This window comes from Branchiostoma floridae, chromosome 7 (genome assembly GCF_000003815.2).
Source record: "Branchiostoma floridae strain S238N-H82 chromosome 7, Bfl_VNyyK, whole genome shotgun sequence".
NCBI classification, from domain to species: Eukaryota; Metazoa; Chordata; class Leptocardii; order Amphioxiformes; family Branchiostomatidae; genus Branchiostoma; species Branchiostoma floridae.
In genome coordinates this window covers 1,501,503-1,514,748 of record NC_049985.1, presented here as the reverse complement: position 1 = coordinate 1,514,748, position 13,246 = coordinate 1,501,503, and the positions used below count along the sequence as shown (strand labels likewise).

At 39.7% G+C, this 13,246-nt stretch overlaps 4 protein-coding genes across 4 annotated transcripts in view; all 4 read right to left on the bottom strand.

The window, feature by feature from the left end:
* LOC118419260 (mucin-17-like) overlaps positions 1–1,824 on the bottom strand; it is a 7,701-nt gene extending 5,877 nt beyond the window's left edge. The window contains exons 1-2 of the mRNA XM_035825608.1: positions 1,779–1,824; positions 1,170–1,312 (exon numbers count right to left, since the gene is read on the bottom strand). Of these exons, the coding sequence (XP_035681501.1) occupies positions 1,170–1,312; positions 1,779–1,824 (189 nt within the window). The remainder of the gene's footprint in view (positions 1–1,169; positions 1,313–1,778) is intronic.
* Positions 1,825–2,743: 919 nt separating this feature from the next.
* LOC118419927 (hyaluronan-mediated motility receptor-like) lies at positions 2,744–5,914 on the bottom strand. Its single transcript, XM_035826595.1, has 5 exons — positions 5,868–5,914; positions 5,460–5,510; positions 4,913–5,138; positions 4,035–4,179; positions 2,744–3,407 (listed from the first exon to the last, which is right to left on the bottom strand). The coding sequence occupies exons 1-5, from the start codon at positions 5,891–5,893 to the stop codon at positions 3,382–3,384; spliced, it is 474 nt and encodes a 157-aa protein (XP_035682488.1). The 5' UTR covers positions 5,894–5,914; the 3' UTR covers positions 2,744–3,381.
* A 248-nt stretch (positions 5,915–6,162) lies between these two features.
* Positions 6,163–13,240, bottom strand: LOC118419259 (myosin heavy chain, clone 203-like). The gene is made up of 11 exons (XM_035825607.1): positions 13,187–13,240; positions 12,809–12,895; positions 12,214–12,321; positions 11,513–11,583; positions 10,864–11,012; positions 10,364–10,486; positions 9,743–9,834; positions 8,983–9,099; positions 7,946–8,104; positions 6,558–6,611; positions 6,163–6,232 (listed from the first exon to the last, which is right to left on the bottom strand). Exons 2-11 carry the CDS (start codon positions 12,865–12,867, stop codon positions 6,163–6,165), a joined length of 1,002 nt encoding a protein of 333 aa, XP_035681500.1. The 5' UTR covers positions 12,868–12,895; positions 13,187–13,240.
* Positions 13,238–13,246, bottom strand: part of LOC118419258 (hyaluronan mediated motility receptor-like) — a 7,499-nt gene continuing 7,490 nt past the window's right edge. Inside the window, exon 12 of the mRNA XM_035825605.1 lies at positions 13,238–13,241. Coding sequence (XP_035681498.1) covers positions 13,238–13,241 — 4 coding nt within the window. The remainder of the gene's footprint in view (positions 13,242–13,246) is intronic.

Sequence of the window (13,246 nt, the reverse complement as noted above, 5' to 3'; positions counted from 1 at the left end):
CACATCTTTCCACGAAGCTAGAATCTAGACTCCGTAGCACGCGTGGAGCCTAGAGACGAATCGTATGGGCCAAATTTGTTAAGTATGGAGGGCTTAGACTGAGTTTCCTAGCAATGTAGTTTATGGCGAGGCCAGTCAAGCAAAGCCTCGGTCCAAAAAGAAATGGCCAGCAAAAGTGTATTATGAGCCAAAAAAAGGCCCTAGAGAGTCTGCTATGGAGACTAAGTGGCGAGCTGTATTGCACTAAAAATGCCGTTACGCGTTGCTCCATCCCGAGTGCGGTCACCTTCCCGCAGGAAAGGATTATTAATAATGTGTTTTTAAGTTACAGTTAGGGAGTCACCGATTTGGCATTTCACATTATCCTGTGGGTGCGACTATAATAATACTAATTGACAATATACTGACCCAGAAACGGAGCAAAAACCGCCCACTAGGTAGGTAAAAAGTAGAACGATAATGTTTTCTTATGTTTGACAAGCGACGATAGATTGCCGTTTTTTACAGTTCCGTTTTGCTGACTTTATCAAGAAAGCGTGTCAGAACACAATCAGGTGTTTTCATTGCTTTGACAGGTTGACTGGTGGCGTACAGTGACGCGTCACCACTCCGTTCTGCCGTTTGTTTCCACTTTGTGTGAAAGGTATCCATTATGACATGTTGTGTCAGACTGCTATGGTGATTGGTGACTAAATGTTATGTAAGCTCGAAGCAGAGGTAGGGTATGGACAAGTTTTTACGCCGCCGCGCCCATGTTGTACTTCCTCTACACCTGTTTCACAAGGTGCCTTGACGAAAAGGACGCCGATTACTTGACACACGAATAACAGAAATAAGACGTAAAAAATAGGCGGCGAAACCAAGAATGAAGACTTTAATGTTACCTACATGACTAACAACTGTCGCAACCTGCCAAACCAACTCTAGTTTCAACTTAACACCCTTCTGGAAGGCCCTGGTTACACGTGGATATCCGCACTGAAATTTGTACCGTACTTTCATTAAAGATAAAACAGGGAAAAATATGATTATTCATCTCCTTATTGTGTCGAAAAATCACATCATAGATGTAAATGTGCGTATATGTAATGTGCTAAAAATTTGAATTCATAGCTTAGCAGATAGTGGAAACAAATTTAAAAGAATTCAGAGAGTTTCAACTTTCTCACCTGGCATATCTGGTCCCCCTCGCATGTTTCGTTGCCGAGTGAGGAGAATGAGGGGCCGGCCAGACAGTCGTCGTACCCGGAGAGAGAGACCCCGTTAACCTGCGTCCCCGTACAGGTGTAGCACGTCAATGCGTTAATATGTCCTGAGATCAAACATTCAAAACACAGTAAATTATTTGGAAAGTCGAAAAGTACAAGACGTACATAAAACTTATCATTGTGTCTTAAAAACTGATGCTCTTCCAAGATTGCTGTAACAGAACGCAGTGGACTACTTCGACTGATGATACATTACTTCGTTTCATTTCCGCACTTAACTTTACTATTGAAATGGCAACAATTCTATTTTCGCACTTGGAGCGATTACTAGACGACGCCACTTTCTTGTAGATTTAAAGTTTTTCCTGCTTTCCGTATCGTCTTAGATCTATAATTCTTACTAGTTTTCATAAAAAAGTTTTTCTCTCTGCTCTGAAAAACACATCAACCGTTTACTCTGGTTGCGTGAAATCAACGTTGAAGCGTATTAACTTTCTTTACTTTTCTTACTTATATTTCCATCTACCATCCTTTCCACACAGTCAGATTTAAAAAAAAGAAGAAACTTACCAATAAGCAGAGCTATGACCAAGCAGCCGACAAACCTGAGCGCCATCTTTCATCTGACAAATGCTGACGCGGATGAACAACAGAACAAAACAGAAGCTGCGTAACATTACCAATCATGCTCTATCTTTAGTAGAGCCACATACCTGGCTTTTGAACTGGCGTGTTACGGCTAGTTGTGGCGCATGATAAAACGTATTGCTTATTTTTGCGTGCAAAAACAAGAACACAATGGCCAACGGAATGGGTCAAAAAAGCATGGGAGAGGTCAGAAAAATAAGTGCACTCTTTCAGGTTGTCCGTTCCTTCGACAACTCCCATCAAAACATATCTACACGTTTAGGTAGATACTTAAATGTATTTTTTGTGAACCTCTAAAACGTTGCTGTGTGTGTGTCCAATACAGAATGTCGTTGATTCCATGTAAAAGAAATCTAACTTAGTTAACTGCCCTTACTTAGTCGTGCTCTATGTTGAAGCAATTAAAACTCTTTATCACTAGAAAATCAAATGCTGTCTTCAACTTCACCTATTCACTGTGATTTCAACATTTCATACTTTTAGTTTCATACTTTTAGCTGTATTTGGCCAAAATAAAACTAGTGTGCATACAAACTTTAACCCTATACGATACATACAATGACAACACAAACTGTACAGGTAAAAACACTTGGTTTACTTAGAATCACTTCTCAGAGAATACAGCACCAGGGATAGCACGAAGGACAGTTAAAAACAATGTGTACATCCTAAAGAAGGTTCTAGTGTACAAAAAAGGGCAATGAAGTAAAGACGAATGATACAATATCTCTTACACATGGCAAACATACAAACAAAAGGATACATATACAACATATTGTAGGTCACAACATATCATAGGTCACTTACACATGCATTAACCAACAAACTCTTAATTTTTGCACTGCGTCAAAGCTTGCCACTAGATATCAAATATGGTTGTACTTGTAGGCAAGTTCTATTGGTTTGACATTTACCTCTAATGTATGGCATTGCAAAATGCAATGTTTGCCTGGGTTTGTATAGGTATATCTGTGTATAGATAGGATGCTTATAGTATTATGAAAAAAGGAGAAAGCTTTGCTTAATCTATTCTTACACAACTGTTAATAACTGAATGTACATAACTACTATCAAAATGGAATCACCTTCCTCTAAAAACAAATCTAAACTTTATTTCATGATAGTCTACCTAAACATATTGTCAACTAAATTTATTTCACAATGTTACTTTCAAACAACAGCATACAATCTTGCTCACAACACAGTTTAACATGACGTTAACAAGTTCATTGGCTTTTGAAAAACATCAAATGATGCCAGTCTTTGGAATATACAAAATGACATTAGTGAAATTGATTGTTCTTTCCCATATAAACATACACACACACACACACACACACACACAAACACATGCAGACAGACAGACACACACACACATGCAGACAGACAGACACAATGTATTACATAATGAGATCATGTATAGGTATTGGTGAAGAAGGTAGCAATGCTAACATATAAACAAAGAATCATCAGGACACTATTTGGTCACATCTGTCTTGTTTCCCTTCTTCTGACTACAGAATGACTACATCGTGGACATCATCGAGTTATCTGGGGAAAGAAAAAAATATAACAGAAATACATAATCAAAGTTTAGAAACATACACAACATTTCATTCAACCAACATACATAAACACTGCCAGAAGGAGTATGTATCTAGAAAATTCAATGCATTACATTTAGTTTTACTAAAACCACAAACTCACTTATCACAAAAAACATTGGACTATTCATTTGTCACTGCCTCCAAAGAGGTCAAACCCCTCTTGTAATGTTATACTACATTGTATGTAGAAACATCAGATAGGTCTATAGAACATACATCTTTACCTTTTATGTCATCATGTCTGTGTTCCCTTGCAATTATGGCGACACTATGTAGATCTCATTTTTTTCATGTAAATTTTTGTTTGAATTGTTTGTACTGTGTTTGTTTATGGGCCAAGGGCCTGATGCAAATAAATAAAAAAATAAATTAGCCATTGGCAGGGCTCGATATCCTTTTTTTTGCATACCGGCACTGGTGCAGGTAACATTGAAAATTACCTGCACCAGACAAATTTTACCTGCACCACTCTGAATTTAGGAAGTATGGATCATACTAAAATTGTTCAGGAATTGATATTTCTTCTTTTATATGCCATAAAAATAAAAAGCTATAATAACAAAATCCCTACCTGCTGCAGGGTCTGCATTCTCCTTGTGTTTGAAGGCTTTAGAAGGGTCGAACCTGCGCACGCCCTGCTGTCTGTTCAGCTTGTCCTGCAGTTTCTGGGTCTGCCGCTTGTGTTTGGTCGACTCCTCACGCAACTTGGTCACTTCCTGAGAGAGATGTGAAATGCTCTATGTTTGTTCAACTTGTAATAATGGGACAGGACAACAAGAGATAGACAACTTTGACTGTTCTCTAGTTTGTACATACATTTAATTCATTTCCATGTATGTCATCCTCAGTTCCATGTTTTTAGTTTTATGAAGATCTCTTCTCCTTAGTCAGAAACACCAAGCCTAAGAAAGCTTGACTTCACTGACTCAATACAATAGGCAAAGCAGGGGTTACGAAGGTTGCTAGGGATATTCCCTACCCCATTTGCTTCAGTTTCCCATCCCCCTGTTGTAACTCAAATGCATTGGTGCATGATGACCTTGGAGATTCAAACATAAATTCATTACACTTAAGTATATTCCCCCTCCAAACACACACACACACACACGTTGACATCCTCTCCTACCTGTTTCAGTTTGACATTTTCCTGAAGTTTCTGGACGTGGCGGATCTTCTGTTTCTGGTTCTGATGACCCAGCAGGTTGGCATAAACACACACAGACACACACACACACACACACACACAGACAGACAAGACATACTCTCTCACACACAAATCCTCTCCCACCTGTTTCAGTTTGACATTTTTCTGAAGTTTCTGCACGTGGCGGATCTTCTGTTTCTGGTTCTGATGGCCAAGCAGGTTAGCGTACACACACACAGACACGCAAACATACAGACACACATTCAGACAGACAGACAGACAGACACACACACATATTATCGTACCTGTTTCAGTTTGACATTCTCCTGCTGGAGTTTCTGAACGTGGCGGATCTTCTGTTTCTGGTTCTGATGACCCAGCAGGTTGGCGTACTGGTCAGCCAGCCGCTTCATCTCTCCCTGCGCTACCGTCGTCTGGCTCAAGAGGGCGTTCTTCTCCGCCTCGAAGGCGTCCAGCTGGTCCTGGAACGGCTCCACTTTGGCTTGCAGCTCTTCGTAGAGGGTCTGCCACCTGCAGGAAAGAAGTAACCTAATGTTATTTTTCGGTGGTAAGCAAAAAAAAACACAACTGTTATTAAAAAAACTGTAATTTTGTGTAAATTCTGAAACACGGCAGGCCGAAGGCCAGGACTGTATGTCTAAGAAGGTAATTTTTTCACTGTGCTGTAAGAGTATTCAACGATTCATATGTTTAGATCTCTTGCTTGCCCTCCAACTGTTTCTACTTGTCAAATGTTTGTGATTTTTAGACTTCAATTCTGGGAGGCTTCAAGCTATTTCTTGTATATGTAAGATTGAAGTCTGTGAAATAAATAAATAAATGAACTTGTACCTGTCAGATTCTGCCTGAAGTCTGCTCAGTTCCTCAGGATCAGCCGAGGCTCTGAAAAAAACAACAACACAGTGATGAGAATGATGAACACTTTGTATATTGGATATGGGAAAATCCTTTTACACAACCAGTAAATATTCTTGCTTACGTTTAGATGTCTCTCAGACACCTTCGTCAGAGCTTCTAACTGGAGTTCTGCTTCTCATCGCTATATGTAGCTGATGTAGGTGCCATTTTGTGGCCAGTACACAATCCCAAACGTGGCAGAATTTGTAAATTGTATCCCCTATATTCTACCAACCTGATGACGACCCCCTCCCACCAAAAATTACCGGTACATGCGAACAAAGTTCTCTTATGGTCTCTATATGTGGTGAAGTGTTCAAATCTATCTCTAAACAAACCAACCTTTCCTCCTCCTGAATAGCTCTCATTTCTTCCTGATGTTCTTCTTCTTTCCTGGAAGAGAAACCCAAACTATTCATTCACTGTGATTCAAACATTGTCTTGCATATCAATGGATGTCATAAATTACAAAATGATTCCATCTTATTTCATTCCATATGCATGATGAACTGATACTAGAGAATAAACTTATCTTGAACATTAAGCCCAGTATTAAAATCTCTTGTAGCTACAGAGTTTATTTTGTCCTCTCTGAAAGAGACTCAGTAATTATAATAGCTTACTAAGGGACACCAAGCTATCTTTTGACGTACCTCTGCAATTCTTCTTGCAAGTTGGACATCTTAGCACTGGTCTCTTCCTTATGTCTACAAGGAGAAAGGATGACATTCAGAAGTCAAAGATCAAATTCCTTGGGATACTAGAAATCATGACTTAGAATATTGTTTCTATGCTGCTGTTTTCATTGGTATTTCAACTTACAACATGTACAGTACCTAAATTTCATCTAATCTCACTAGACTGTGCAGTATCTAGGTGTTTTTACTTTTATCCTTGGACATTGAAAAAACAGAAAAAATCAGGTTCATTCAAGAAAGATAACAAAAGAAATGTTATGCTGATCCAAATGTCCTCAAGTTCTTTTCTTCAAAAGGAAGATAAATTTGAAATGGAGTACAGTTACAGCCTCACCTCTGTAACTCCATCTCCACATTGGCAGTTCTTGTGTGAGCATCGATCAACCTTCTGCAACAAAACAGGCAAGAGTTTGAAGGCACCATGACATATTTTTTTTGGTCTTATTTACTTGTATTTCTGTCTTTTATTATCTATGGAAATAAGGTTTTGATTCCCATTTCATGTGTTCACTTCCTCTCACACTATGGTAGAGAGCCACTCCTATGAGTAAGGCAATGTCATAAGGTGTAGTTTCATTTCTGACAGGCTTATTTTCTGCTCAAAATGTAAGTGACATTTTTCTTTGCATTTTCAGTTTCACTTCCAGCAATGAAATCCTTTTATCATTGGCTCTATTTTTCTGTGTTGACCAATGCTTGATGCCATGACTGTGAAAAGTAACAAGTATATCAAATCTCCCTCCTGGAAAAATCTTGGGTTTGACATGTGCTTGCGTGATCAGCATTTTCACATGCCCGGCACAATTGGACAAGTGAAGTGGTCATAAAAAAACAGTGCAGGTGCTTGAGATGACCCACTTGCTGAACTGATAGAGGGAAGGAATGAATGGGAAAGAGACGACCCACCTGCTGAACTGATGGAGGGAATGAATGAATGGGAAAGAGACGACCCACTTGCTGAACTGATAGAGGGAAGGAATGAATGGGAAAGAGAAGACTTACTTGCTGAACTGATAGAGGGAAGGAATGAATGGGAAAGAGACGACTCACCTGCTGAACTGATAGAGGGAAGGAATGAATGGGAAAGAGATGACTCACTTGCTGAACAGATGGAGGGAAGCAATGAATGGGAAAGAGAAGACTCACTTGCTGAACAGATGGAGGGAAGGAATGAATGGGAAAGAGACGACTTACTTGCTGAACTGATGAAGGGAATGGATGAATGGGAAAGAGACGACTCACTTGCTGAACTGATAGAGGGAAGGAATGAGTGGGAAAGAGAAGACTTACTTGCTGAACTGATAGAGGGAAGGAATGAATGGGTAAGAGAAGACTCACTTGCTGAACTGATGGAGGGAAGGAATGAATGGGAAAGAGAAGACTTACTTGCTGAACTGATAGAGGGAAGGAATGAATGGGAAAGAGAAGACTCACTTGCTGCACTGATGGAGGGAAGGAATGAATGGGAAAGAGAAGACCCACTTGCTGAACTGATAGAGGGAAGCAATGAATGGGAAAGAGAAGACTCACTTGCTGAACTGATGGAGGGAAGCAATGAATGGGAAAGAGACGACCCACCTGCTGAACTGATGGAGGGAATGAATGAATGGGAAAGAGACGACTTACTTGCTGAACTGATGGAGGGAAGGAATGAATGGGAAAGAGAAGACTTACTTGCTGAACTGATGGAGGGAAGGAATGAATGAGAAAGAGATGACTTACTTGCTGAACTCCTCCCGAGCCCGGGTGAACTCCGCCTCCTTCTCCTTCAGCATCTTCTCCAGCTCCTTCACCTGTTGCCTAGCAACAGCCTTCTCCTGGGTGATCGTCTTGAGCTGCTGCATCGTCTCCTGCTGCTCCTTCAAGGAGGACTCCTTGTACCTGGGGATACAGCAGGTGTGATAAGTGCGCCCCCTATCAACTACTTGCAGAATTGCAGAACAGGAGTCTATGGATGCAGTAAATGCTGTTAGTTAATGCTGGGATCAAATTTGTGATGATTCTGGCTGCTCGGCTGAAGATCTGCCCAAGGCTATGGAGGATAGGGAAGGATGGAGGGGGAGAGTAATGTCCATCCGTGCAACCAGCACGCCCGGATGATGATGAATGCTGGGATTTAATTTCGCGTCAGCGGGAAAGTGGAGTGTGTGCGGTGGTTTAAAGTTTGTGATAGTGCCATGCACTGCAGTCACATGCTGTAATGGAAAAATGTTTGCGGTGGTTTTAAGTTCGCGGTAAGACTGCCTTGTGAAAACTGCAAACATAAAACTACTGCAAATATTTCTGCATTTACAGTACTGGACGCATATGTGAAAAGGTAGAAAATGATCTCGATCCAGTTTAGCTCACTGAAGAGCTACTCTTCCACTGATCGTGGTAGAGAAGACAGATGCTATGTACAGTATTTACAGGTTCATTGTACTAGGGAAATTCTGCTAGCTGGTGTCCAAGCACAATGGATGGTGGCTTAACATCCTGTCCAAAGACAGCAACCCTTTCTTGTAACGTGAATGTTGTATGACTATGAGCAACAGAGCCACAATAGAACTCACGGCTTCTAGTTCTAGAGGCAGGGCTCCTAACTACTGGACTATGCATGCTAGCTGACTGTAATGTTTTTCCTTTTTTTCCCCTGTCTACTTGTAGTTGTACTGGGCACTTGTGTTGTAACTAACCCAAGAGCAATCTGCCATTAATCTCTGCAAAGAGGTTAGGCAGTACAGAAGAAGAAGAAGAGAATTTTCCTGTAAGGTGCCCACCTGTCGAACTCCTGCGCCATGCTGCTGAGTTTGTCCAGCGTCGTCTTGTTCTGTTCCTTCATCTTATCCGACATCTCCTGATTCAGGTGAAGCAGGTTCTCTAGCTTCTTCTTCTTCCTGGAAACAACAACAAAAACAAAAACGTCAACAACAACAACAACAACAATCATCTAATCAGACATCTCCTGATTCAGGTGGAGCAGGTTCTCTAGTTTCTTTTTCTTCCTGTAAGCAACAACAAAAACAACAACAACAATCATCTCCTGGTTCAGGCAAAGCAGGTTTTCTAGCTTCTTCTTTTTCCTGTAATTTAAAACAAAAACATCAACAAGAAAATATCAACAACAACAACAACAACAATAACCTTATTCTATTCATCAATGACATCCGTATGATATAGAAAATAGACTAGAGGGTCCAAACTTGCAATGTTTGTCAATTCTTTCTAACCACATGAGCTATGCAACAACTGAAAATCATGAACACAGTTTCACAGATATCAAACTATGAAGCTCTGCTACAATAGGGGGTCTAAGATCTATACCTTTAAGGTCTCTTCAAGACCTACCCGCATGTATTACTTAGTAGTACATCTGATTAACAGCTGAAAAGGCCTTTCATAGTTGACACTTTGATTTGCAAGGGGGACGATTAAGGAGCATTCTTATCTATATACTAATCACGAAAAGTCATCACATATTTAAGAGAATACACAATACAGAAAGATTATTGACTTAAAAACTTTGTCAGAACAACTTACTTATCCAGCTGCTCTTGAAGAGACGACTTTTCCTCCCCCTGCTCCTGAATGGTACGTTCCAACTGCTCCACCTCTGACCTCAGCTCTTCGACCTAGTGGGGAAAATATACATTCAGTCAGCGATCAGTAGAAATCTACTGATACATGTAACACATATTAACATAATTATCATATTTGAATTTATGACAGTGAATTCTGTTTCTTTGTTTCCACAGCTATGAAACTTTGCCAAGGTACCAACAGTAATTGTAATTTTTGTTGTAAATATGAACTGAGTATACATGTATCTATGTACATGTATGTCTGAGGTGGTGCTAAATTTTCAATTGTCATTGTACTGTTGATAATGAAATGTACCTGTCCTTGATGCTGATTACTGGACAGGAATCCTGGTTTTGTATCTGTCCTTGGTGCTGATTGGACAATCAGTGTGGTCCTAAACCTGTTCTTGGTGCTGATTGGACAGTCAGTCTGGTTTTGAAATTGTCCTTGATGCTGATTGGACAATCAGACTAGTTTTGAACCTGTCTTTGCTGCTGATTGGACAATCAGCATGGTTTTGAACCTGTCCTTGTTCCTGGTTGGACAAGGAAAAGTTCCCTCAAAATCATACAGACATACCTTTGTCAGTAAGGTGTCCATTTCCGTTGTTAACTCGTCCAGTTTGGACTCTTTCTCCTCGTCTGTTTTCTTGAACTCTTCCCGGAGCTTTGACAAATCACGCCGAGCGGAGTCTTTCCTCTCCTGGTCACAACAAACACACAACAACATGTCAACAATTCTACTTTTCTTGCATACTTAAGTTCTTGTCTCTTTTATCACAGTGGCTCACTCAATATGAGAACATGGCTGTTGTATCTAGGACATAGCACTAAATGGAACTCTGCAAGTTACAATCCATGTAGCCCATGCATTTCAATCCTTACTTATAATAAGATCACATAATAAAATGCAGTCAGTGGTGCTTGCCAATGTTGACAGTGCTGTACAGTCCATCAATCATTTTCAGCACAATTCAATACAAGTATATCCAGCTAGAAAAAATGGTTGAACATGCAAGGATCATATGCAAATGCCACTTGTAATGAGTCATATGTAAATCATGTTAACAGTCCATGTACCTTCTCAGTGTTAACCTGCTGTATAAGACTGAGGTTGTTAGTCTGTAGTGTGTGACACTCCTCCTCCCGTGAGCTCAGCGCTGCTCTCGTGTTCTGGAGTTCCGTCTGAAGCTGCTGCTCTCTCTGGTCATGCTCGGTATTTGCTGTGGCTGCAGAAACGCACACAAGGGAATTAGGGATGGCAGACTTCACACCCTTATAATACTGCATAATAACTTCCCCACAAATTTTCTCCTGATCACTCCACAGTCCAAGGTTGATGTGGGGTTGGAAGTAGCCCCAGTGTGCTTCTGAAGTAAACTCTGATAAGAATATGACTTTGAATAAGAATTATAATTTTGATTTTTCAAAATCTATAGTCAGCTTGCACAGACAACTTCTACGGACTAGTAAGCTACCTTGCTGATCAAATCCCAACCTAATTTAGATGTGCTCAAGTCTAACTCCCACCATGGTCTGGTTGTCATGGTTGGCTGGTGTAATAGGATCTTTGCTCTTGACTGCTTTGCTACCCTTTCAATGCCAGGGACTAAAGCAGCAGCACTGAGAATGTATAACAATTCTGCACATTGCGTATTTGGAGAATCACAGAATTATACAAAGACAAAACAATCATTCATTCCACTACAGGAGTACAATGTAAACATACCAAAGGCTGTCTCCAGAGTTTGGTACTTTTCTGTGATGTTCCTGATGTTGTTGGTCATCAATTCTTCATTTCTGGGAAAGCAGATCAAAACAAGAAATGTCACACAGAAAATATTTTTTGAGAAGGTAATGTGTATAATATTTCTTAGTCTCTCAGGATCCATTGCAAATGTTATGATCGATTACACAGCAGACAGTATTTCAACAGACAGAAACATTTAACATACATTAAGTCAATCAAGGTCCATATTCCTGTAGTCATAAAATGTAGTTTTTAAAATTCACATGGGCTAGAAGTTTTGCATAGATTGCTTTGTAATTGTTTCCATATATTTTTCAATGTACAACTGTTGAAAAATAAAGTCCATTCATTCTAGTCAATATGTTTGGTCTAAAAACCTTGTGAAAGTACCATAATTTGCAAGTGGACGCCTGCAATGCATCAATACAAAGGTAGCTAACATTTTTTTCTGTAGACATTCGTTGACAAAGAAAGACTGGAGCTGTTCAGTTGAAAATTTGATTCCAATTTTCGTGACATTGTAAACTGCATTTCAACTTTTCCACAATGACTTCTATCAACACAGATGAACTTTCAAGTTAACATTATGTTTGTGTAATTTTCTTTTATACTTCATGTTTTCTATCAAACTTTTACCCTGAAGCAGAATTAAAGCCTATACATTTGTATATTGTACTTACTCGCTGAGCTGTTCCTGCAGCTGTTTGATGCTGTCCTGTGCCCGTGACAGCTGCTGTTCTGCTGCTGTCACAGCCTCTGTCTTCTCTTGAACAGCAGCCTCCAGCTCACTTCAGTAACAACAAAAAACATTTCTTCAATCAACATTCTACATTCCGGATCAGAGGTAAACTATAACTTCAAAGACGAAATATTAGACTTTTTGGGTTGAAAATTAGTTTAACTTGAACTTTATCCAAAATGACTTTTACCAACAAAGTAGAATTTTTAAATGAATACTCTTCATCTAGGTATGAACTTTCTTGCCATTACTAAAAAAAAATGTTATTTTTAGATATATTAAGCAAGCTTGTTTATAGTGATCACTAAATGAACTTGATAGAAAATGTTCACAAGACAGGTAGACACTAGGATTGTTTATGCTTGGGTCAATGGGAAAAAACTATCCAAGAGACCACCAAAATGTGGTCCCATTGTCCAGGAGGTCCTTATCATGTAGAGGTGGTCATATCCTGGTACTGGTTTTATAGTATTTTTTGTTAATACTATGTATACAGCATGTTGACTGATGCTTGAGGTTTTAAGACTATGCCATACCTGATGTGGGTCTGGTAGCTCTGTTCCTTCTCACCACCAACTTGAGCCGAGGCCTCCATGTACGAGACTTTGTCCTCAAGTGTTTGTCTGTAAAAAAATAAATACACAGACAACCATGCTTATAATGTGTACCTTTCTTAGCCAGGTTTTACAGGGTGGTCACAACAGGAAGGATGGACAATATAGTATTGTGTAAAAAGGTTTAATGCAATGTAGAAATTCTCCTATCTTTCTCTGACACATACAAAACAACATCACATTACAACATATCCAGTTAACCATTTGAAAGTCTTATCATATACATGTATGTGAACCAAGCATTTTTAGGTTTGTAAGTGACTAAGTTTTCTTAAAACTAGTTGAAGATGTGTCTCTTACTTTTCTTCCTCCAGTGTTCTCAGAGTCTCTGCTGTTTCCTTAAGGTTGTCCTCAGCTGTC

Excerpts from the sequence above, each read along its gene's own strand:
- LOC118419927 (XM_035826595.1), bottom strand. The coding sequence starts at position 5,893 with ATGAGAGCTATTCAGGAGGAGGAAAG. Across the intron at positions 5,511-5,867 it reads GCTATTCAGGAGGAGGAAAG|AGCCTCGGCTGATCCTGAGG; the intron begins GTTGGTTTGTTT and ends TGTTTTTTTCAG. Across the intron at positions 5,139-5,459 it reads CTTCAGGCAGAATCTGACAG|GTGGCAGACCCTCTACGAAG; the intron begins GTACAAGTTCAT and ends TCTTTCCTGCAG.
- LOC118419259 (XM_035825607.1), bottom strand. The coding sequence starts at position 12,867 with ATGGAGGCCTCGGCTCAAGTTGGTGGTGAGAAGGAACAGAGCTACCAG. Across the intron at positions 9,835-10,363 it reads TGGACACCTTACTGACAAAG|GTCGAAGAGCTGAGGTCAGA; the intron begins GTATGTCTGTAT and ends TTTCCCCACTAG. Across the intron at positions 6,233-6,557 it reads GTGGAGATGGAGTTACAGAG|ACATAAGGAAGAGACCAGTG; the intron begins GTGAGGCTGTAA and ends TTCTCCTTGTAG.